At 43.6% G+C, this 23,131-nt stretch overlaps 1 protein-coding gene across 2 annotated transcripts in view; it reads left to right on the top strand.

Moving 5' to 3' along the window:
• Nucleotides 1-23,131, top strand: part of afg3l2 (AFG3-like AAA ATPase 2) — a 64,440-nt gene that overhangs the window by 26,416 nt on the left and 14,893 nt on the right. For both annotated transcript variants that reach the window (XM_038808663.1, XM_038808662.1), the window contains exons 8-14: nucleotides 2,121-2,394; nucleotides 8,513-8,650; nucleotides 9,602-9,755; nucleotides 12,757-12,864; nucleotides 15,137-15,262; nucleotides 19,682-19,792; nucleotides 22,041-22,156. In XM_038808663.1, coding sequence (XP_038664591.1) covers nucleotides 2,121-2,394; nucleotides 8,513-8,650; nucleotides 9,602-9,755; nucleotides 12,757-12,864; nucleotides 15,137-15,262; nucleotides 19,682-19,792; nucleotides 22,041-22,156 — 1,027 coding nt within the window. The remainder of the gene's footprint in view (nucleotides 1-2,120; nucleotides 2,395-8,512; nucleotides 8,651-9,601; nucleotides 9,756-12,756; nucleotides 12,865-15,136; nucleotides 15,263-19,681; nucleotides 19,793-22,040; nucleotides 22,157-23,131) is intronic.

A 23,131-nucleotide genomic window follows, 5' to 3' on the forward strand; every position in this document is an offset into this window, starting at 1 on the left:
TTGTATAAATATGTGTAATCATTTTTCTTCTAATTTGTATCCAAAAAATCTGTAGCATATACAAGCTGAATGTAGGGAAAAGCATGGTATTCCCGGTGAATGAGCTGGCACAGCAGGCTAATTTAGGGGGGATGCCATTTACAGTAGCGAGGGATAGGTTTAGGAACTTGGGGATTCAGGTAGCAAGGGAATGGACGGGACTCCATAAGTGGAACTTAACAAAGCTGATGGAGGAGGCCAGGGAGGATCTTAAGAGGTGGGATACACTGCACTTAACGTTGGCGGGGAAAGTTCAAGTGGGTATTCTGCCGAGGTTCTTGTTTATCTTTCAGGTTCTCCCGATCTTTATACCAAAGGCCTTTTTTCGGAAAGTGGACACAATTATCTCTGACTTTGTATGGGCGGGGAGGTGCCGAGGGTGGGGAAGACCATGCTACAGAGGCAGCGGGGGGGGGGGGGGGGGGGGGGGGGGTTGGCGTTTCCAAACTTGCTTCATTATTATTGGGTGGCAAATGTGGACAAGGCGCAGCGGTGGTGGGAAGGAGAGTGGGTTAGGATGGAGGGGGAATCTTGTGAGGGGTCTAGTTTGAGGGCTATGGTGACGGCAGCATTGCCAATGGCTCCGCATAGGTATTCAGGGAGCCCAGTGGTGCAGGAAGCATTTTAGGGTGGAAGGGATGCCGGGAGAGGGGGGGGGGGGTGTATACAGGAGGGGGGGGGGGGGGGGGGGGGGTGCTGTATACAGGAGGTGGAGGGAAGTGGGGCTGGTCAAGGTGAGGGATTTGTATTTGGAGGAAGGGTTTGCCAGTCTGGAGGAGCTAAGGGAGAGGGTAGAGCTGCCGAGGGGTCGTGAGTTCAGGTATCTACAGGTTAGGGACTTGGCACGAAAGGTCTGGAAAGGTTCCCTAGATTGCCAGGATACACCCTACTGGAGCGACTGCTGCTTCCGGATGTGGAAGGGGAGGGAAGAATTGGGGATATATAGAAGTTGCTGGGGGAGCAGGGAGGCGGGCGGGTGGTGAAGATCAAGGAGAAATGGGAAGCGGGGTTGGGAGGGGAGATCAATTGGGGAGTATGGAGTGAGGCACGATGCAGGGTAAACGGGACCTCCCCTTAAGCAAGGATGAGCCTGATACAGTTTAAGGTGGTGCACAGGGTGCATATGACTCGGGCGAGAATGAGTGGGTTCTTTCAGGGGGTAGCAGATGAGTGTGAGAGGTGTGGGCGGGGGCCAGCAAATCATGCATACATGTTTTGGGGTTGTGAAAAATTGGGAAGATTCTGGGCCGGAATGTTCACGGTCTTAGCCAGGATAGTGGAGGAAGGAGTGGACCCGGACCCTTTGGTGGCGATAATTGGGGTTTCAGAGAAGCCGGAGCTCATGGAGAGGAAGGCCGATGTCTTGGCCTTTGCCTCTCTGATTTCACGGCGACGAATTTTGCTGGAGTGGCGGTCGGCATCGCCACCGGGGGTAGCAGCCTGGTTGGGTGACCTGTACGACTACCTGCGGCTAGAGAAGATAACGTATGAGTTAAGGGGCTCAGCAGGGGAGTTTGAGAAAACATGGGGGATGTTTGTGACCGTGTTTGAGGAGCTGTTCGTCACGTGGGGGGGGGGGGGGGGGGGGGGGGGGGGGGGGTGATGGGGAGGAGGGGGTGAAAAAGGAGAAAAATCTGTCAAACTATATAGTTGATTGTTGGGAAGAATGTTTTCCGGGGTGTTTATTTGCTGTAACCTACTTTGATATAAGTTTGAATAAAATGCGTTTAAAAAAGAAAGAAAAATCTTGTAGCATAGGATTCATCTTAAAAATTGTACATAAATATCCATCATGGTTGGGACTTGTAATTATTGGATTCTGAAACTTAAGGCCATTGAGCATGTGCCAACAATTTAAAACAAGGACTATTTTAATTATAAACATTGAATCCAGTTTTTATTTCATTGCACAAATGTTGATTATTTTGCATTTCTGATGTTCCAAAGTAATTTGTTGCAAAACTTCGAAATGCTGATTTTGTTTTTCAGGCCACCCAATTTCTTGCGTGAAGTCCATTTTTAAATGAAGTCTCAAATTTACATGGTCTCATTTGAACTCATCGTTTATATTCTTCTCTTAGGTCCTTTCTACTGAGTATGCTCCCTACCATCCTGATCATTGGGTTTCTGCTGTTTACCCTGAGAAGAGGCGCAGCAGGAGTTGGCCGATCTGGACGTGGCATGGGTGGACTGTTTAGTGTTGGTGAAACGACAGCAAAGGTTCTCAAGGATGAAATTGATGTAAAGTTTAAGGATGTGGCCGGATGTGAAGAAGCAAAGTTGGAAATAATGGAATTCGTTAATTTTCTAAAGAATCCAAATCAGTATCAAGAACTTGGAGCCAAAATTCCAAAGGTGAGGTAGCTTTTTAGACTAAATCCAACCACAAGATGATAAAGGTGTGAAGCAAAATGGCATTAACCTATTGCCACAGATTTTACTATTGCATTAAGATCCCTGTTTAACCAGAGCTTTGAGGAAAATAAACTAATTAGTCTTTTTAAATGAGAGCAGGCAGTGCAGTATCTAGGGTTGTTGGCTTTGTTCACTTTGGATGCTAGATGGAAAATAACTCTATTAATCTCTATAGATTTTTTTGATCAGTTTCCGTTGAAAAGCAAATTGGATTGAATGAACAACCTTAGGAGTCTGTATTAAGTTGTTATAATCACTGCAGAGACCAGATAAGGTTAGACGGGCAGCATGGTAGGCACAGGCTTGAAGGGCCTGTAAAAAAAGCTAACCAAAAGCAACACAGTAAACTCCATCCAGGGGGCAATGTCTACTCTAAATTACAGAAAATGACTTCCCATTTAGCTTTTAACACAACTGAAAATGCCACACCATGGCTATACTTTATGTTGTCCCCTAAGTGGTCACTATCCTCGCAGAACCATCCAAACATTTTCCCCCGCTCTCAATGGCTTGCTTTATTTTTCTTTCCAACTAGATAATTTATAATCTCAGAATTTAGTGAATAGTTAGAGTAGAAGTCTCGATTACAAGGAGGCACAGGTTCAAGGTGAGAGGGGGAAAGTTATGGGGTGATATACAGGGAAAGCATTTTGCGCAGAGTGTGGTGGATGCCTGGAATGGATTGCCGGTGGAAGCAGGCACTGTAGCAACATTTCAGATGTATCTTGATAGACCCATGAATGGGCGCGGAATGAAGAGATACAGATCATTTGGACAATAAGTAGTTGGTCTAAATAAAGAATCTGGATCGGCACAGGATTGGTGAGCCGAAGGGCCTGTTCCTGTGATGTTCTTTGTTACTTTTATGGTGAGGGTTACACTGGTGATTCCTCTTTCTAACCCAAACCAGACAAATTTTCTAGCTGCCTTTAAATCCTCAGAAACCCAGGGCACGATTTAACGGGAACATTTTAAAGTGTAATTTTTGGCACGATCCCATAAAGCCAAATCTCACCGGAACCAAATCCTGGCATCCACATATTCCACTGGCACTCAAGGTGCAGTTGAACATCTTTGACTTCCACCGTGTTTAACCTGTGGTGGCATGCAAGTTAAATGCAACACTCACTGCATCAGCAATCTGCAAAAGCATTTCTTTTACGGCTTTGCAGGTGGCCCATTTGGATCAATGTTGCGAACCTGGTCCTGCAGCGTCTTCTTGTTTCCAATCGGATTGTCTTCTGCACTCGTACGTCCCCTTGAGCCCGGTGTTCCAGGACCTTGGTATCTTAGAAAGTCCTTCTTTCCGGCTGCAGAAAAGGAAAGAAACAGCAGCCTCCAGGCATTTGCAATCACCAGCAGGAGCAAGCAGCAAACATAACCTACAGCTGTGTAGTGCTCCCCCAAGTAACAAGGCTAATTCCTTATTAGCAATAGCCTTCAGCTGTGAAGCTGGAGGCTGCTCTTAGTCAAAGGGCGTTAAAGTTGCCGTCAGAATGTAACGAAAAACAGTCCTAATTGCACAGTCGGGGCTGGTTTAGCACACTGGGCTAAATCGTTGGCTTTTAAAGCAGACCCAGGCAGGCCAGCAGCACAGTTCAATTCCCGTACCAGCCTTCCCGAACAGGTGCCGGAATGTGGCGACTAGGGGCTTTTCACAGTAACTTCATTGAAGCCTACTCATGACAAGCGATTTTCATTTCATTTTTCAGTCATATAATGAAATCCATATTGATTGGTATTCTCAGACAAATTCTGTCAAGCAACGTTAGGCAGTGGGTCAGGAGCAAAGGTATTTAAATGGCTTAATTAGGATCAGCTGTGATGAGTTAGTGAGGCTTCATGGAACTGAGGAATAAGATGAGAGATAATTGGGTGATAACTTGGTACCTTTGAATGAATGAGGGATGTTGCATCACGTCGCTGAGCCATTCGATACCAGAGACTGGCCTGGATAGAGTGGACGTGGAGAGTATGTTTCCACTTTTAGGAAAAACTAGAAGCAGAGGACACAATCTCAGACTAAAGGGACAATCCTTTAAAACAGAGATGAGGAGGAATTTCTTCAGCCAGAGTGCATGAATCTGACGCAAAAGGCTTTGGAGGCCAAATCACTTTAAGACCGAGATAGATAGGTTTTTGATTAATAAGGGTTATGGGGAGAAGGCAGGAGAATGGTGATGAGACAAATATCAGCCATGACAGAATGGCGGAACAGACTCTTATGGACTTGGAGAGAGATTATATGCAGTGAATGAACACCCTTTAAAGCGTACTCTAACACTAGGTTTAGATGCAGCCCTGACGTCCCCAGAGGTGGAAGCAGCGTACTGACTGCTGTTCCAGCTGAGATAATCTGAGGTCTGGAGGGCCTGGGCCTGCTTAGGGTGCCTCATGCTCCAGGGCAGCTGCACCCCTCTGGGCCTGACCTGCTGGAGTTGGGGTTACAGGCAGAGAGAATTAGGAGCATCAGGACATACTGGATGATGCCAGGATTCCTGGCTGATGCTCCTCCCTTCAGGTGCCCAAGGACCCTCTCCCTGACTCTTTGGTAATATTAACTAGAATTTCACAAGCAGGCTTACATTAACACTGCAATGAAGTTACTGTGAAAACCCCCTAGTCGCCACATTCTGACGCCTGTTCGGGTACACTGAGGGAGAATTCAGATTGTCCAATTCACCTAACAGCATGTCTTTCGGGACTTGTGGGAGGAAACCGGAGCACCCGGAGGAAATCCATGCAGACACTGGGAGAATGTGCAGACTCCACACCGAGTGATCCAAGCTGGGAATGGAACCTGGGACCCTGGAGCTGTGAAGCAACAGTGCTAACCACTCTGCTACCGTGCCGCCCGAGTCTGGGGAATTAATAATAAATTAAACATGTATTTTGCATCGGTCTTCACGGTAGTAATAATAATAAAAGTTTATTGTCACAAGTAGGCTTCAATGAAGTTACTGTGAAAAACCCCCAGTTGACACATTCTGTTTGGGGAGGCCGGAACGGGAATTGAACCCACGCTGCTGGCCTGGTTCTGCATTACAAGCCAGCTGTTTAGCCCACTGTGCTAAACCAGCCCCTAGAGAGGATGCAAGTAACATCGGAGAGATAACTAAATCATGAAATGGAAGGGAGGGAGGAACTCAAAATTACAATCATCAGAGAAGTACCAAGCAAATAGTTGGGGCTGTGGAATGACAGGTTCCTGGGTCCAGATGGACTTCACCCAGGTTTTCAAAGAAGTGGCTCGTATGATAGTTAATTAATTGGTTTTAATTTTCCAAAATTCCCTAGATTCAGGGAAGGTTCCATTAGATTGGAAAATAGCAAATGTGATTCCTTTAAAGGAGGGATAATGCAGGAAATTGCAGGTCAGTTAGATTATCATCTGTCACCAGGAAAATGTTAGAAGTTATTTTTTAAAAAATTTTTTTTTTCGAGTACCCAATTTTTTTTCCAATTAAGGGGCAATTCAGTGTGGCCAATCCATCTAACCTGCACATCTTTAGGTTGTAGGTGAAACCCACGCAGACATGGCGAGAATGTGCAAACTCCACACGAACAGTGTCCCGGGGCCGGGATCAAACCCGGGTTCTCGGTGCTGTGAGGCAGCGGTGCTAACTACTGTGCCACCATGCCGCCCCATATAGGGCATTGGTGAGACCACATCTGACAGTATTGGTCATCTTATTTAAGGAAGGATGTAACTTTGTTGGCAGCAGTTCAGAGAAGTTTACTAGACTAATACATGGAATGAAAATGGTGTCTTATGAGGAAATGTTGGATAGCATAGGCTTGTAAAGCTAGGCTTGGAGTTTAGAAGAGATTGAAACATAAGACTCTTGAGGGGTCTTGACATGTTGCATGTGGAAAGGATCCAGAACTAGGGGTCACATTAAAAATAAGGGGCTGCCATTTACGACAAAGATGAGGGGATTTTTTTTTTATGTGGGTTGAGAATTTTTGAAGCCTTCTTCCTGAAAAGGTGGCGGAATCAGAGTCTTTGACTATAAGGCGAGGTAGATAGATTCTTAAAACCGGGGGAGGGAGGAATGTAGAGGAGTTGCTCTACATTCTGTCTGATATGGCGTTAGTTGTGAGCCACATCAGACAGAATGTAGAGCAACTCCTCCATCCTTTATTCCAACTTGTTGATTACGTCTGGCGACCTTGCCTGTCTTTGCATCTCCAACATTTCTCTTGGGGCCAATTGCAGAGGCTCGTCAGCTGTGGATGTGTGTCTGTGAGGTGATGACCACCAACCAGATTGTGAATCCCAGCCTACTCTAGAAGCTAAGTCCCACCGAGGTGCATGTATCTGCGCTGATGGAGGATGCACATGAACGCAGTGATAGTTTTCAGGTGGGAGCACTGCTTCCCCAGATGGCCTGAGGGCTGGGTCTGAATTGTCTGGAGGAGGATATTCTTTGCCTTTTCTTGCCAGTGGCTGGAATAGAAAAAAGAGATTTGACGTGGTTCTTGATAGTGCATGATTCCTGAGTTGTAAAACGAGAAATCTGGCATGGGAATCAATGCTGCGTTCCCACAGGAATTGCCCTAACGTTCTACCCCACCCCCAGCAGGTATCATCCTAGCCTTCTACCCCACCCCAATAGAAATCATTCTAACCTCTACCCCACCCCCCAACAGGTATCACCCTAACTTTGTACTCCAATCATCACCACCAACCTTGCTCCCATAACACCGAGCCACCCAGGCTTGTTGTTGGGCAGTGTTCAGAGCAGGTCACATGAATGTTATTATTTTATTTCAAAGATACAGTCCCAAAATCTGATCGTCTTAAAATTTAAGAGTTTAAAAACAGGGTGAAGGGCAGCACGGTGGCGCAGTGGTTAGCACTGGGACTGCAGTGCTGAGGACCCGGGTTTGAATCCCGGCCCTGGGCCACTGTCCGTGTGCCGTTTGCACATTCTCCCCGTGTCTGCGTGGGTTTCACCCCCACAACCCAAAGATGTGCAGGTTAGGTGGATTCGCCACATTAAATTGCCCCTTAGTTGGGGGGGAAAAAAATAATTGGGTGCTCTAGCTTTTTTTTTTAAAAAACAGGGTGCACAGTTCATTACCTACAGTCCCTTGATTGACATTCTTGCCAAATATCTTTCCGACTTTGAAAGTTGACCATTGCCAGCATCAATTGCTTCCAGGATCCATCCCTTTCCTGAGTTTCACCCCATACTTTTTCTTCATCCTTGGAGCCATGCTGAACTGTTTCCCAGCATTTAACTTGTTGATATTTTTTTTTTTTAAATTAGAGTACCCAATTAATTTTTTCCAATTAAGGGGCAATTTAGCATGGCCAATCCACCTACCCTGCACATCTTTTGGATTGTGGGGGCAAAACGCACGCAAACATGTGAAGAATGCAAACTCCACAAGGACAAGGCAGCAGTGCTAACCACTGTGCCACCGTGCTGCCCAACTGGTTGATATTGTTAAGGATTTTGAATACCTGAGTAAAATCTCAACTTGCATTTCGTCTAGTTGGAAGTGAGCATATCTTCTGTTGTCAGTTCCTTTTAGCTCCGATGTTTGGCATTGGGTATCAGACAGATATCTTAATGTAGCAATTTCTCCAGTACCATGATACCCTTCCTGTGGTAAGAACTGTATATAAAACTCCCTGTCGGACTGAGGCAATATCCATTTGTAGGTTCAGTTTCCCATCCTATCTAGAACATAGAACAGTGCAGAAGGAGGCCATTTGGCCCATCAAGTCTGCACCAACCCACTTAAGCCCTCACTTCCACCCTATCCCCCTATCTATTTAAAGGTTTTGTGATATATTGATTAAGTTATTGAGCGTTCAAAAAATTGGATCAATTTATAATCATTGCCTGAAGGAGCATATTTGGTGTTGTGTTCAATTAACTAATAGCAGGACAAGACCAGCATTAGGTTAGTATAAATGGCACATGTGTGAAAGATAATGATCTATAAATAAAGCAAGTTATTTGCTTTTTTGGACCAGAGAGCTGTGCCTGCAAATGAATTGATGAATTCTCTACACATGGTCTAACGTGAATTGTTTTCACAGGGAGCTATTCTTACGGGTCCTCCAGGCACTGGGAAAACTTTGCTAGCCAAGGCTACTGCAGGAGAGGCCAATGTTCCGTTCATCACAGTTAATGGATCTGAATTCTTGGAAATGTTTGTTGGTGTGGGTCCTGCTAGGGTAAGTCTTCTGCTGTTTTGTATGAATCTCCGTGTTTTAAGTAATCTGATGGTCATTTTGCATTTTCTGGAAAGAACTGAATAGAGAGATCTTCAGGAGAAAGTCATTCCCACCTCAAAGGGATGTATGTAAAAGAAAGAACATATAATTTACAATAAAGATACTAACTCCTCCTTCACTTCACTACTCTGCAGCCCAAAGAAACCAGCAGAAAAGTAGATTTGTTCCCTTAAACAATATTAATTTCACTCTTGAAGTCAATTGGTCCAGCATCCACAGTCTTTCTGGAAAAGAGATGCAGGTTGTCTTTGCACTCTGTTGGCAAAGTGATTCTTGATTTCATTCCGAAATGGCCCTGCTCAAATTTCAAGATTGTGCCCCCTTGTTCTGGATTCAGATTGTGCAGTCTAAATCTATTTTTCTTTAGCTTCCAGCAGTTTCTCTTAGCTGGGGAGGACAAGTTTTGAAAACTTTATTTAGGTAGAGTGCATGATTTGTGATTTGAAGATCACTTGACTGCCCCTTCCTCAGTTCATCTGCTGCTGAAGCTCTCGTCTATGCCTTTGTTACCTCCAGACTTTGTTATTCTAATGCCTTCCATTTCCACCCTATATAAACTTGAGCTCGTCAAAAATCCTGTTGCCCATATACTAACTCTCACCAAGCTCATTCATCTATCATCCCTGTGCTCGCTAACTTACATTGGCTTCCAGTTAAGCGAAATCTGGATTTTAAAATTCTCATCTCATCCCCTAAAAATACAAGTTAATAGTAATTTTCGATGCTGTAATTTTTATGGTTCCATGATGAATCTGTATGATTGGCTGTAAAGTGCTTTGGGACAATTTACGGTTGTGAAAAGTACAATATGAATGCAAGTCTTTCTTTGCCAGCCTGATTCAATACATTTAGAACCATGTACCCATCTCACAAAACCTGTCTCTCTTTTAGGTGCGAGACCTGTTTGTGATGGCTCGGAAAAATGCTCCTTGTATTCTTTTCATTGATGAGATTGATGCAGTTGGAAGGAAAAGGGGTCGAGGTAATTTTGGAGGACAGAGTGAGCAGGAGAACACTCTAAATCAGCTCCTGGTGGAAATGGATGGTAAGTACAAGTAAGTGCTTAAGTGTGTGTGTGTTTCTTTAATTCATTTTCTTACCAGTAAGCTTCACTGGCTCATTGTTCCCATCCCTAATTGCCCTTTGAGTAGGTGGTGGTGAGTTGCCTTCTTGAACATCTGCTGTCCATTTGGTGTCGGTTGCACCCTACTATTGGGGAAGAGGTTCCAGAATTTTGACCTAGCGACAATGATGGATCGGCGATATATTTCCCAGTTGAGCTGAGTGTGAGTGTGTGGTAGGGTGTGAGCGCGCGGTTGGGCAGAGTGTGAGCGTGTTTTTTTAGCTGCAGTAAAAATAATTATCTTCTGTTTGTAATGGGTCACTTATAACTGGAGCATCCATCTTTTTGGAAGGACACAATGCTATCAGTAGGAGAGTCTCTGTAACTAGCTAAGCATTTTGACACTGATCTCCAGAGAGCTTTTCTTATTTCCATTCACTTCGGTGACAGTGTACAGCTGAATGGGTGGAAGGAAAATGACATTGTTGCCTTCTTTCTTTCCCCACCTCATTATTTTCAATAAAATAATTATTGCTCAGGATAAGGTAGTACTCCACTGAAGTATTCTGTGTTTTACCTCTGGGTTTCCCCTTGCCCCTGCCATTTTACATGTGTCTATGCAGCTGTTACCACGATCACTGCCGGTACTACTTTGTTAAACCACGAGGTGGTGCACCAGAATAATTTGTATCGACTCCCTGCTGACTGTTTTGCTGCAGATGCAGACAAAACATTTTCATGTCTGGAATTGTGCGGCCCAACACGTCCACAAGAAGCTTTGGTCCTCTCCATTCCTGTTGACACTCTTGAGTCTCTGCTTGGTTCCACTTTCTTGCTGTGCTTCAGAGTGAAGAACTGCGGGAACAATTATTTCTTGTCAGAGCATTGGGCCTGCAGTGGTTTACAGCAACGTTCTCCTCTGTCTTCCTTTTCTTCTTTACTTTTGCCAAGAAAGACAGAAAAAGGAGAATGGTAGTTCTTCCAAATGTTTTGGAGTGGAATATATAAATAGCAATATAAAATAGTTTTGAGAACTCGAACTTTTCTGTTTTTTAATTGAGCGCATTGGCATAAATTGGTAGAATAATAGGGATTACAGAAAATTTACAGCACAGAAATAGAACATTTGGTCGAACTGGTCCATGCTCGACATGAGTCTCCTCCCACTCTACTTCATCAACTCTTTCAGCATATGTTTCCCTTCCTTTTGTAAAATGCCAATGGTTGGTTGCTAAGAAAGAAAGCAAATCTTCACTTCTTCCAAACAGAGTTTTATTCCAACTCACAAATCACCAATCCCAGATGATCACTAGTTTCCCCTTCATAAATCAAATCAATAAACCAGTGTTTTCCTTTTTCAGTTTCCTTTAAGCAAAATTTAACCAGTTGCCATGGTGGGATTTGAAGCCATGTCCTCAGATAATTAGGTTTGGCCTCAGGATTGCTAGACTTGTGATATTACCACTCAGCTGTCAACCCCTTGTCTCCCCTTTTCACTCTTTTGAGTAAAACAAAGCAACCAATAAACGCACAGAACAAATTAGGTTGGGGGAGTGGGGTATTTCCTTAAATGGAGACTGGAACTAAGGATAAAACCCGAAAGGAAACTTAACGATGCACCCCGCCCAGTCCCTGCGATACCCAGCAACCATGGAAGGGTTTCCACTTTCTATGCACCCGGTGATGTGCTCAACCAATTAACTTCTAATTACTAGCTTAATCACTTGTTGACTATTAACTATTTCCTATTCTAACACCTTTCTCCCTCATGTTATTTAACTTCCACTAAAATGTTAGTCGCCTCAATGTCTCATGTCGTAGCAGGTTCCACAATCTAACCAATCTCTGGATAAAACATTTCTCGTGAATTACTGATCAAATTTATTAGGAAATATCTTATATTTATGACCTCTGGTTTTGGCCCCCTACCCCATCACAATCCATGGAATCCCTATAGTACAGAAGGAGGCCATTCGGCCCATCAAGTCTGCACCGACCCTCCGAAAGAGCGCACTCTTTAGGCCTCCTCCCCCGCCCTATCCCTGTAACCGGGCGCATTGATCATCACAAGTGAAATTGTCTGTGGGATCACACTCTGATTTTCCACACAATTTCTGGGGCTGAGAGAAAGTTAGGTTTCTCAACTCTTTCCACAAAGATGAAGGGAAGATTGTATGGGGATTAACTCATCTCTCAAAGGCCTCAAAGCCACTGGTAACTGAGCCCTGACTGCTTTCTCAATTGAGGAATGGTGTCTAGCATGAGATTTTCTTTTGCTGTTTGTATGTGCTGTTTTTTTTTTTACCCAAGATGAAATAGCATAGGTTGCTCCTGCATGTTCTATCAACTATAAGTGGTGTTACATTTCACCAGCCAATGAAAACTCCTGTGTCATTTACTAATTTGCAGCGTGTTGGAAAGTATTATTGCCTGGGGTGCGTGCACTGTGTTTCTCTGGAAAGAAATTCAGAACAAATGATTGTTCCAGTACATACATTCTCGTTGCACTTAACTCCATCGCAGGACAAAACATTAAATTCAGAATAGAGTCCATATACCAAGAGAACTTGGCGACATTTCAAAAGTAAGAAGGTCTGAACTTTTGTGAAGTGCACTTGCATTTGAAACATTATAGAGCAAAGACAGCTGTAGCAAGATTTGCATAAATATTTTGATATTACGCTTCTTTAGAGGATCTGTAAAGTTAGAAGAAAATGCTCACTTGATGTTCAGCCCTCAAAGTTCAGTTCTGTTAGTCTGGAACAATCCTCCATTTGCTCATCAAATGGCATTGGACTAATATGGAAGTGAAGCTCAAAACCGGCGGGGCTGCAGAAATTGGCTCCAGTGCTTTCCTGCTTTCCTGTTGTGTTCAACTGTATGTTCCCGATTAGAGTACAGGAAAAGGAATGCTGCTGACCTTGACACATTGATATTGTTGTATTAATGAAATCCTTGTGTCGACTGCAATTGTTTTTGGCAGGATTCAACACTGCAACCAATGTGGTGGTTTTGGCAGGCACAAACCGCCCAGATATTCTGGACCCTGCACTGATGAGGCCAGGGCGATTTGACAGACAAATTTTCATTGGTAGGTCTGAACACATTACATCTGCTTTATTTTGAGGCACGCTGAAACTGATAGAACATTTTATGCAAAACAAATCTGTAGAGGGGAGTAACGCATGGGAGCACAAAGGAGTAAACTGTATGCAGCCTACACAGCCATTTAATAAGATCATGTCTGATCAGCTTCAACTCCACTTTCCTGCCTACTTTTCATTCCTCTTAAATCCCTGAGAGACCGAAAAACTGTCAATCCCAGACTTAAATATATTCAACGATGGAACGTCCACAATCCACTGGATAGAGAACTCCAAAGATTCTCAACTCTTTGTGAAGAAATGCTTCCTTATCTCAGCTCTAATCATAGTATTTACAGTGCAGAAGGAGGACATTCGGCCCATCAAGTCGGCTCTTGGAAAGAGCACCCACCTAAGCCCACACCTCCACGCCATCCTCATAACCCAGTAACCCCACCTAACCTAAGAGCAATTTAGCATAGCCAATCCACCTGACCTGCACATCTTTGGACTGTGGGAGGAAACCGAAGCACCCGGAGGAAACCCATGCAGACACTGAGAACGTGCAGCCTCCACACAGACAGTGGCCCAAGCCGGAATCTAACCTGGAGCTGTGAAGAAACTGTGCTAACCACTGCGCTACCGTGCCGCCCATGATCGTCCCCTTATCCTGAGACTGTGCCCCGTGTTTTAGATTCTCCACCCGGCAGAAACAACCTCTCGGTGTCTGCCCTGTCACACCCCTTCAAGTCTTGTAGGAGGTTTCAATGCAATCGCTTCTTCTAAATTCCAGAGAATATGAATTCAATTTACTCAACCTCTCATCGTAGGACAAGCCCCCATCCCAGGAACCAATTTAGTGAAGCTTTGTTGCAAGCATATCTTTCCTTAAATATGGAGACCAAAACGGCACACAGTATTCACGATGAAGCCTCATCAAAGCTTCAGATATCCTGGACCCTGCTTTGATGAGGCTACAATTGTAGCAAGACAGCCCCTGCAACAAACTGCTAATTGCATTCCTAATTGCTTGCTGCACCGACATGCTAACTTTCTGTGTTCCTTTGTGAGCACACCCAAGTCTCTAACATCAACATTTACAAGTTTCATGCCATTTGATAAAGATTCTGCTTTTCTATTATGACCAAAGTGAATAACCTCACACTTCCTCACTATACTCCCATCTTGTTGCCCATTCACTTCACCTGTATATATCTCCTTGCATAAATGAAAGCAAAATACTGTAGGTGCTGGTGAGTTGAAATTCAAAAACAGCTCTGATAAAACTCGGGTCTGGCAGGATCTGTAGGGAAAGAAATCGTTAATGTTTTGGGTCTAATCAACTGTCCATGGAGCTGAAGAGAGGTAGAAATGTGATGGGTTTTATGCTGTTGTAAAGTGGGGGGCAGAGGAGGTGGAATGAAAGAGAAGATCAGGGGGCAGGGAAGATTAAATTACAAAGATGAAATGGAACCACAGGCAAAATGAACCGCAATGATAGGGTAGCTCTACTTCTCTCTCCACAGATTCTGCTAGACCCATTGAGTTTTCCCGGCACTTTATTTTTATTTTGTGTTTCTTTGCATCCTCACTGTGCTCTCTTCACAGTTTACATTTCCACCTGGCTTTGTAACGACAGCAAAAGGGATATTGCAATTGGTGTGCACGTGGTTTAATCCTTACAGCAGAATCCATAGAAAGTTACTGAGCTTGGTTGGACAATGCCATTCTCTTTGCTGTGTCCTTGTTCACCTCACTGTAATGCTGGCCCAGCCAGCGACGCTTGCATATCATGAACGAATAAACAAATAAAAACTCCTATGTTTCACATCAAACCAATTTTCTTTTCCGAAAGCAATTTGGGGGCTGGAACAGCACAAAATACTGTGTGTTGCGTATGTTAGCATTTTTGATTTCATTAGGAGGAGGATGTGTAGCAAATTGAACTTCTCAACATGGGGAGGGATAAGTGAAACCAAAAGGAAAAGCTGGAAAATCTCAGCAGGTTTGGCAGCATCTGGAGGGAGAGAAAAGAGCTAACGTTTAGAGTCCAGATGACCCTTTGTCAAAGCTTTTTCCAGCATTTTCCTTTTGGTTTCAGATTCCAGCATCCACAGTAATTTGCTTTTATCGGGAGGGATAAGTGAGATACCTGTTACTCAGTCTTGCCATTGTGCATTTCCAAGTGAGCTCAAATTTGCAGCAAACATTGTGTTGATGCAACTTGTATTTTAGATCCCTGAATGTTAATTGTGCAGTTTTAATTTTTTCGTAATAAAGGGCCACCTGACATTAAAGGAAGGGCGTCAATTTTTAAAGTTCACCTCAAACCCTTAAAATTAGACACTTCGATCAAAGAAGAGAATTTGGCAAGAATGCTAGCAGCTTTGACCCCTGGGTTTACAGGTAAGTGTTAATAGTTACATCAATCGGCTGAGATACATTGTTAGCTAAGGGTTTGCTGTTGTATTTGTTGTTATTGTTAATTATTTGTTGTTCGACATATGATGAAAATGTGAAAAATGATTATTAAAAAAAATAATAGGCTGAGATACAGTGTGGGTAGTACAGAAATAAGTTCCTCCTATTGAAATTGCCTGTTCCGAAATTGCCAGATTTATACTTGCACCTTTCATTTTCTCCTGTCTATTTATCCATCTTTTATCTTAAAATTAAATTTATAAATCTCTTCTCCAATTTTGTAAAATCGCAAGAATACTGTATGTTCTATTTGTTTGTAATGGCCTTTACTTTTTTTGAGAAACTGGCAATCTAAATGATCTGTAGAAAGTATTGAATTGGCACTTCCAAAAGCATTTGACAAAGTTTCACATGAATCATAGAATTTACAGTGCAGAAGGAGGCCATTCAGTCCGTCGAGTCTGCACCGGCCCTTGGAAAGAGCGCAGGAAACAGAAGCTGCGCATGCGCAGTTTCAAAAAGTTTTGGTCGCGGATCGTTATGCGCATGCGCAGTGGACACAAAACCGCACAGTAAAGGAATGCCGATTTGCGCATGCGCAATCGATTCCTACGCATGACGTCACGAGCGTCATGACGTCTGAGGATCCTGACCACGCCCACTTAAAAGGGAAATGCCCAAAAATTTAAAACAAGATACTTAAAGCTGTAAAACCCAATTTTCTTACCTCAAAAGACAAACCAGACGCCACATCAGACGCCATTTCCCTGGCCCTACACTCATCCCTAGAGCATCTCGAAAACAAGGACTCCTACATCAGACTCCTATTTATTGACTACAGCTCCGCCTTCAACACCATAATCCCAGCCAAGCTCATATCAAAGCTCCAAAACCTAGGACTTGGCTCCCCACTCTGCAACTGGATCCTTGACTTTCTGACCAACAGACCACAGTCAGTAAGAATGAACACCAACACCTCCTCCACAATAGTCCTCAATACCGGTGCCCCGCAAGGCTGCGTACTTAGCCCCCTACTCTACTCCCTGTACACACACGACTGCATGGCAAAACTTGGTTCCAACTCCATCTACAAGTTTGCTGACGATACGACCAAAGTGGGCCGGATCTCGAATAACGACGAGTCCGAATACAGGAGGGAGATAGAGAACCTAGTGGAGTGGTGTAACGACAACAATCTCTCCCTCAATGCCAGCAAAACTAAAGAGCTGGTCATCAACTTCAGGAAGCAAAGTACTGTACACACCCCTGTCAGCATCAACGGAGCCGAGGTGGAGATGGTGAGCAGTTTCAAATTCCTTGGGGTGCACATCACCAAAAATCTATCCTGGTCCACTCACGTCGACGCTATCACCAAGAAAGCACAACAGTGCCTATACTTCCTCAGGAAACTAAGGAAATTCGGCATGTCCACATTAACCCTTACCAACTTTTACAGATGCACTATAGAGAGTATCCTATCGGGCTGCATCACAGCCTGGTATGGCAACTGCTCGGCCCAGGACCGCAAGGAACTTCAGAGAGTCGTGAATACCGCCCAGTCCATCACACGAACCTGCCTCCCATCCATTGATTCCATCTACACCTCCCGCTGCCGGGGGAAAGCGGGCAGCATAATCAAGGATCCCTCCCACCCGGCTTACTCACTTTTCCAACTTCTTCCATCGGGCAGGAGATTCAGAAGTTCCCAGAACATGCACGAACAGACTCAAAAACAGCTTCTTCCCCACTGTCACCAGACTCCTAAATGACCCTCTTATGGACTGACCTCATTAACACTACACCCTGTATGTTTCAACCGATGCCAATGCTTATGTAGTTACATTGTATATCTTGTGTTGCCCTATTATGTATTCTCATGTATTTTCTTGAATTCTGTTTAATTCCCTTTTCTTCCCATGTACTGAATGATCTGTTGAGCTGCTTGCAGAAAAATATATTTCACTGTACCTCGGTACACGTGACAATAAACAAATCCAATCCAATCCAAAAAAACGCCTAAACTTACACCAGCAGTTGAAAATAACTCTCTCAACACCCTGGAACAAGCAGTCTGCACCACCCAAAGTGAAGAGAACAAAAACAATCACGAAACAAAAAAAGATGATATGTTTTTCGAACAATACTACTCAGACATGGCTGATTTATTCGGATATGCTGATCACAGCATCAGCAACACGGTCGCAAAGCTCAACACGACTCTACTCGTGGTAGATGGATCCAACACCATGGTGCCATGGCAGATCGCCGATACATTGGATGACAGCAATACCCAAGACGAAGACGACGCCACACAGAGAGCACAGAAAGACTCCACAGTGAGAGTGATGAAAGACTCCACAAAGAGTGTGACGCGAGCCTCCACAGACAGCTCGTTGAAAGATTCCAAAATGGAAGCAAGCAAACACTCCCTAGCGAACACCATCCATGAACAAGACCACGAACGTCAACCCACCGTCTCTGAGCAACCGCAAGCAGACTATGAAAGTCTACCAAGCTCACATAATCAAGAAGAAGACAATGTAAATCTACCCACTGCATGCGAAAACAGTGACAAGGTGATCACACTCGACATACAGGAGGTGCAGGATCACAGCGAGACTGACAGTTCTCTGCTCGTCTGTACAGAAGCACAGAGTAGGGCCAAGAGTCCAGAGAGACCACGTCAATAGAAATCATGAAGATTTTGATTCCAGAAGAGGAGCACCAAGACCAACAAGAAAATGAAATCGTGAAGAACTTGACTCCAGAAGATGAGCACCAAGAAAGCAAAGGAGATGAATTAAATCCACCACAAATTACTCCAGAAGAGGAGCAGCAAGGAAGAGGAAGCACATCCACCACAAATGACTGATGTTACCAGCATCAATGCAACATCAGATCATTCTCACCATTCTCTGAATGAAACATTCAATATAACAGACACCACAAAGGACATTCTCACCAATAACTGTGACAATGACTCAAATTATCCACACAGGACACTCATTGAGCACAACAAGAAAAACAAAAGCCACAAGAAGCACAGCAGAAATGAGAACAACAGCAAGAACAAAAGCAACATGAAGCACGATAAGAACAACAAAAATCGCAAGAAGCACTGCAGAAATAAGAACAACAGCAACAACAAAAACTACAAGCACAGCGACAAAAACTATAAGAAGAACAACAAAACCAACAAGAAGCATAACAAAGACAGTGACAACAACAAAGACAGAAACGACAAACAGCAACAAGAACGACAACAAAAACAACAAAGACAGGAACGACAGAAACAACAGCAATGAAACAACGACTTGTACAAAATGGTACAACTCTGCACATGAAGGACAATGCCACAGCACACTGCAAAACAATGACAAGACTACAAACTTGCCATGGGATGACAACAAATCTCACAAACTCACATCTGCTCCAGAACAAGCAAGCACACCAGCTTTCAAGGCAGATGACACACTAAATCGATACCACAAGCACAGAAAAAAGTCCATGTCAGTCAACATCAGTGGTTCGACCATTCAAACACCTCGGGATGACGTATTGGTTACTTAAAATAACGAACACCGACAACATTCACAACGGAGTTGCAATATCAATATCACAACGTCAACAACGAAAAAGAAAAAACTCAATGAACAAATTCATCAAGTTTGGACTCATAAATGTTTTTATTACGATTGGACTCATAAATATAAATTGGCTTTGTAAAATATGCAATAGCACCATCACTTGTATAGATACACATACCGTAAGTAATCTAACTGTTTTGTACAATTTTCTTTAACGATGTACAGAAAATATGTAAAGAAAAAAGGGGGGATGTGGTGATTGTGTATCAGTGTAGATGCAATACAACTGAGCAAGCACTAGAGGGAGCACGGTAGAGCTATAAATACAGAGGGACAGGAAGTGAGGACACACTTCACAGAAGGGAGAACTGGTAGCAAGACACAGGCAGGCTAGCAGCATTTGAGGTAGCTGTAAGTTAAGCTCTGAAGACAGAACAAATTCACAATAAAGCATCTTCTCCAACTTTGAGACTTTGAGCTTTATTAAGACACAAGGAACAACACAGCTGTCACGGATGTTTCAAGTGATCCAACATCCACAGAATGAGAATTCCAGATTTCATGACCCTTCTATATGCAAAAGTGGTTCCTGGCTACACTCAAATGGCCTAACTCTAATTTTAAGAGGATACTCCCTTGGTCTGGATTCCATACCAGAGGAAAGAGTTTCTCTGTAAATGGAGAAACTTGTAATATCTGAAAATGTTGGTTTACTTTGCAATGAAACATTGTTTTCTGCTAATGATGCCTCTTGCTTTTGGAATGTCATACTGGAAGTGAATCATATTTCTGTTCTTGATGACTTATTTTCCTTCAGGTGCTGACATTGCTAATGTATGCAATGAAGCTGCTTTAATTGCTGCCAGACACCTCTCTGTGGCTATTATTCAGAAGCACTTTGAACAGGCCATTGAACGTGTAATTGGAGGTAAGGAGTAATAATGTTCTGAATATTGAAACTTTTACCCACAACATTCAGAGCAACAGTGCTGAAACAATGAATTCATAGATTTTAAAAGGTTCTGCAGCAGTATTATTGGTATTTCAGTAAATTGTGTCATGAACTGGGTAAGATGTGCATTGAAAGGTGAAACTAATTCTCACTTTAATAAAACAAGCTACATCCCTGAAATGTATAAGGAAAGGATGGGGTAGCTTGGGGGGGGGGGGGTAAGAAAAACATGAAAGGAGCCTTGGCGTTTGGTGGGGAAGGGGAATGCTATCAGGATTGTGGGAATGGGACACTTAGTGAAGTGCAATTCACATCCCACTTCTGACACATGCTTTTGGACTGGTTTAGCCCAGTGGGCTAAACAGCTGGCTTGTAAAGCAGATCAAGACCAACAGCCCGGGTTCAATTTCCATACTGGCCTCCCCGAACAGGCGCCAGAATGTGGCAACTAGGGGCTTTTCGCAGAAACCTCATTGAAGCCTACTTGTGACAATAAGCAATTATTATTATTATTACATAAACAGACCTATACTGTGCATGCGTGAAAATCACATCTGAAATACAAGACAATGGCTGTCCTGGCAGCACACAACCTGGGACAACCGTCTCAAATATGGCTGGTCCCATATAATGTGGGACAGTTGGTTACCTTTTATAGAGTGATATTTGCCCATGCTTGAAGTTGGTTGCTTCTCCAGCCATTTGTTATAGAGAGATGAAAAAGCAATTGTTGCAATATTTCTCAAGTCGAAAGTACAGAAAAAAAAATTTGGTTGAAGAAATATTGACTAAATTCATTTGGGATATGATTTCATAGTATTGAATATTCCCTTAACTAAAGGGAGGAAAAAAATACCGAATAATAATAATCTTTATTATTGTCACAAGTAGGCTTACATTAACACTGCAGTGAGGTTACTGTGAAAATCCCCCAATTGCCACATTCCGGCACCTGTTCGGGTACACGGAGGGAGAATTCAGAATGTCCAATTCCCCTAATAGCACATTTTTCGGGACTTGTGGGAGGAACCCGGAGTGACCCACGCCGGGAATCAAACCTGGGACTCTGGAGCTGTGAAGCAACTGTGCTAGCCACTATGCTTCCGTGCTGCCCAGATTGTCCAGTATTTTCTGTTTTTATTTTTGTTTCAGACTCCAGCATCCGCAGTATTTTGTTTTCTCCAGGTGCTCCGGTTTTCTCCCACAGTCCAAGATGTACAGGTTAGGTGAATTGGCCATGCTAAATTGCCCTTAAAAAAAAAGTTAGGTGGCGTTACTGGGTTACGGGTATAGGGTGGAGGTGTGGGGCTTAAATGGGGTGCTCTTTCTAAGGATCGGTGCAGACCCGGATGGGTCGAATGGCCGCCTCCTGCACTGTAAATTCTATGATTCTGTGAAAGCTATTCATTTTTCTGTTGGGTATTTGCAACCCCTGACCATAATATTAACAAATAACTTGGGCCTTAACTATAACTCACTTTCCTGTTAGTGGTGCAGGCATGCCAGCATTTGGGAGGGGACATTTTGGATTTTTAAATTTAGGGATAATCGAGACAACAGCTAAAGTGATGAAGAGTGTCGAGGTTATAGTGCAGAACCACCACATCAGAAAGGAGTCAGGTATATCTAGGGGACGGCGGGATTGTATGTCAACACCTGTCCTGGATCTCCCATAGTGACGCAGGAGCCCATGCACAATGACATATGGGAACTTCTGAAGACTCTATGGTGCAGAGCGCGGTTTTTGCTTTTTCTGTTTCATGTGGATATAGATGGCAAACTCACTATATTCTTGAATTCATTTTGTGCAAATCGTAAGTCATAAATACTTTATTGGTATGGTTGTCTCATTCGTATATTACCTGCTGGTATTAAACCAGGGGCTGGTTTAGCACAGTGGGCTAAACAACTGGAGCAAGTGCAAGACCAGCAGCGTGGGTTCATTTCCCGTACTTGCCTCCCCAAACAGGCGCCGGAATGTGGCGACCAGGGGCTATTCACAGTAACTTCATTAAAGCTTACTTGTGACAATAAGCAATTATTATTATTACGGCTATTAATGTTGCAAAGGAAACCGTTCTCCAGAACAGCCGCACGTTTACTCGGGTTAATGTATCTTCCACCTAAAATCTTTTGAGTTTGCTAAAGAAATTAGAACCTGCAGATTTTATGCTTTGTGAATTTCTTTTAATACGTTGCAACGCTTTGTCCCATCTTAATAAAGGGCTGGAAAAGAAAACCCAAATTCTCCAGCCAGAAGAGAAGAAAACTGTAGCATATCATGAGGCAGGCCATGCAGTGGCTGGATGGTTCCTGGAGCATGCTGACCCTTTGCTGAAGGTGAGATAAATTCAAGCAAATGTTGGAAGTCTAATCCAGTGCTAAGTCATGTTTATAAAACTGTTGGACAACTACTCCTCTGTAGCCAGGGAACATTGCTTCAGAACTTCAGCAAAAGAACTTCTAGTATATTCAGTCCGAAGTCGGTTGAGTTAATATTCCCATTCGAGCAATAGGTTATTTAACAAATAGTTGAAGAACTTTTATAAATGATCACCAAGAGACAACTACAATTCCTTGGGCAGGTATTTGAGAGAAACTAGAGCATCTGGTAGTGACAAGTAAAATGGATGGTAGAGCAAAAGGGCAGCAAAGAAGGGAATACACTGACAGCATAGGTATGAGTCATTGATGTTTACAGCATGGAAACAGGCCCATCAGCCCGAGTCATTGATGTTTACAGCATGGAAACAGGCCCATCGGCCCAGCTGGCACATGCTGCCCAGTTTCTATCACTAGGCCAGCCCCACTTGCCCGCATTTGGCCCATATCCCTCTACACCCACCCTGCCCATGTAACTGTCTAACGGCTTTTTTGAGGACAAAATTGTACCCGCCTCTCACTGGCAGCCCGTCTCAAATGCTCATCACCCTATGTGTGAAGAAATTTCCCCTCTGGTCTCTTTTGTGTCTCTCCCCTCTCACCTTAAACCTGTGCCCTCTCGTTCTAGACTCCTCTGCCTTTGGGAAAAGATATTGACTATCTACCTTACCTATGCTCCTCATTATTTTATAGGCCTTTATAAGATCACCCCTAAGCCTACTACGCACCAGGGAATAAAGTCCCAGCCTCTCCTTATAGCTCAGACCATCATGTCCTGGTAGCATCCTCGTAAATCTCTCTGCACTCTTTATAGTTTAACAATATCCCTCATATAATAAGGTGACTAGAACTGAACACAGTATTCCATGTGTGGTCTTACCAATGTCTTGTATGAGATTTGAGAACAACACCAAGTTGCTGACTATTATCAAA

The sequence above is a fragment of the Scyliorhinus canicula genome, chromosome 10 (genome assembly GCF_902713615.1).
Source record: "Scyliorhinus canicula chromosome 10, sScyCan1.1, whole genome shotgun sequence".
In the NCBI taxonomy this organism is placed as follows: domain Eukaryota; kingdom Metazoa; phylum Chordata; class Chondrichthyes; order Carcharhiniformes; family Scyliorhinidae; genus Scyliorhinus; species Scyliorhinus canicula.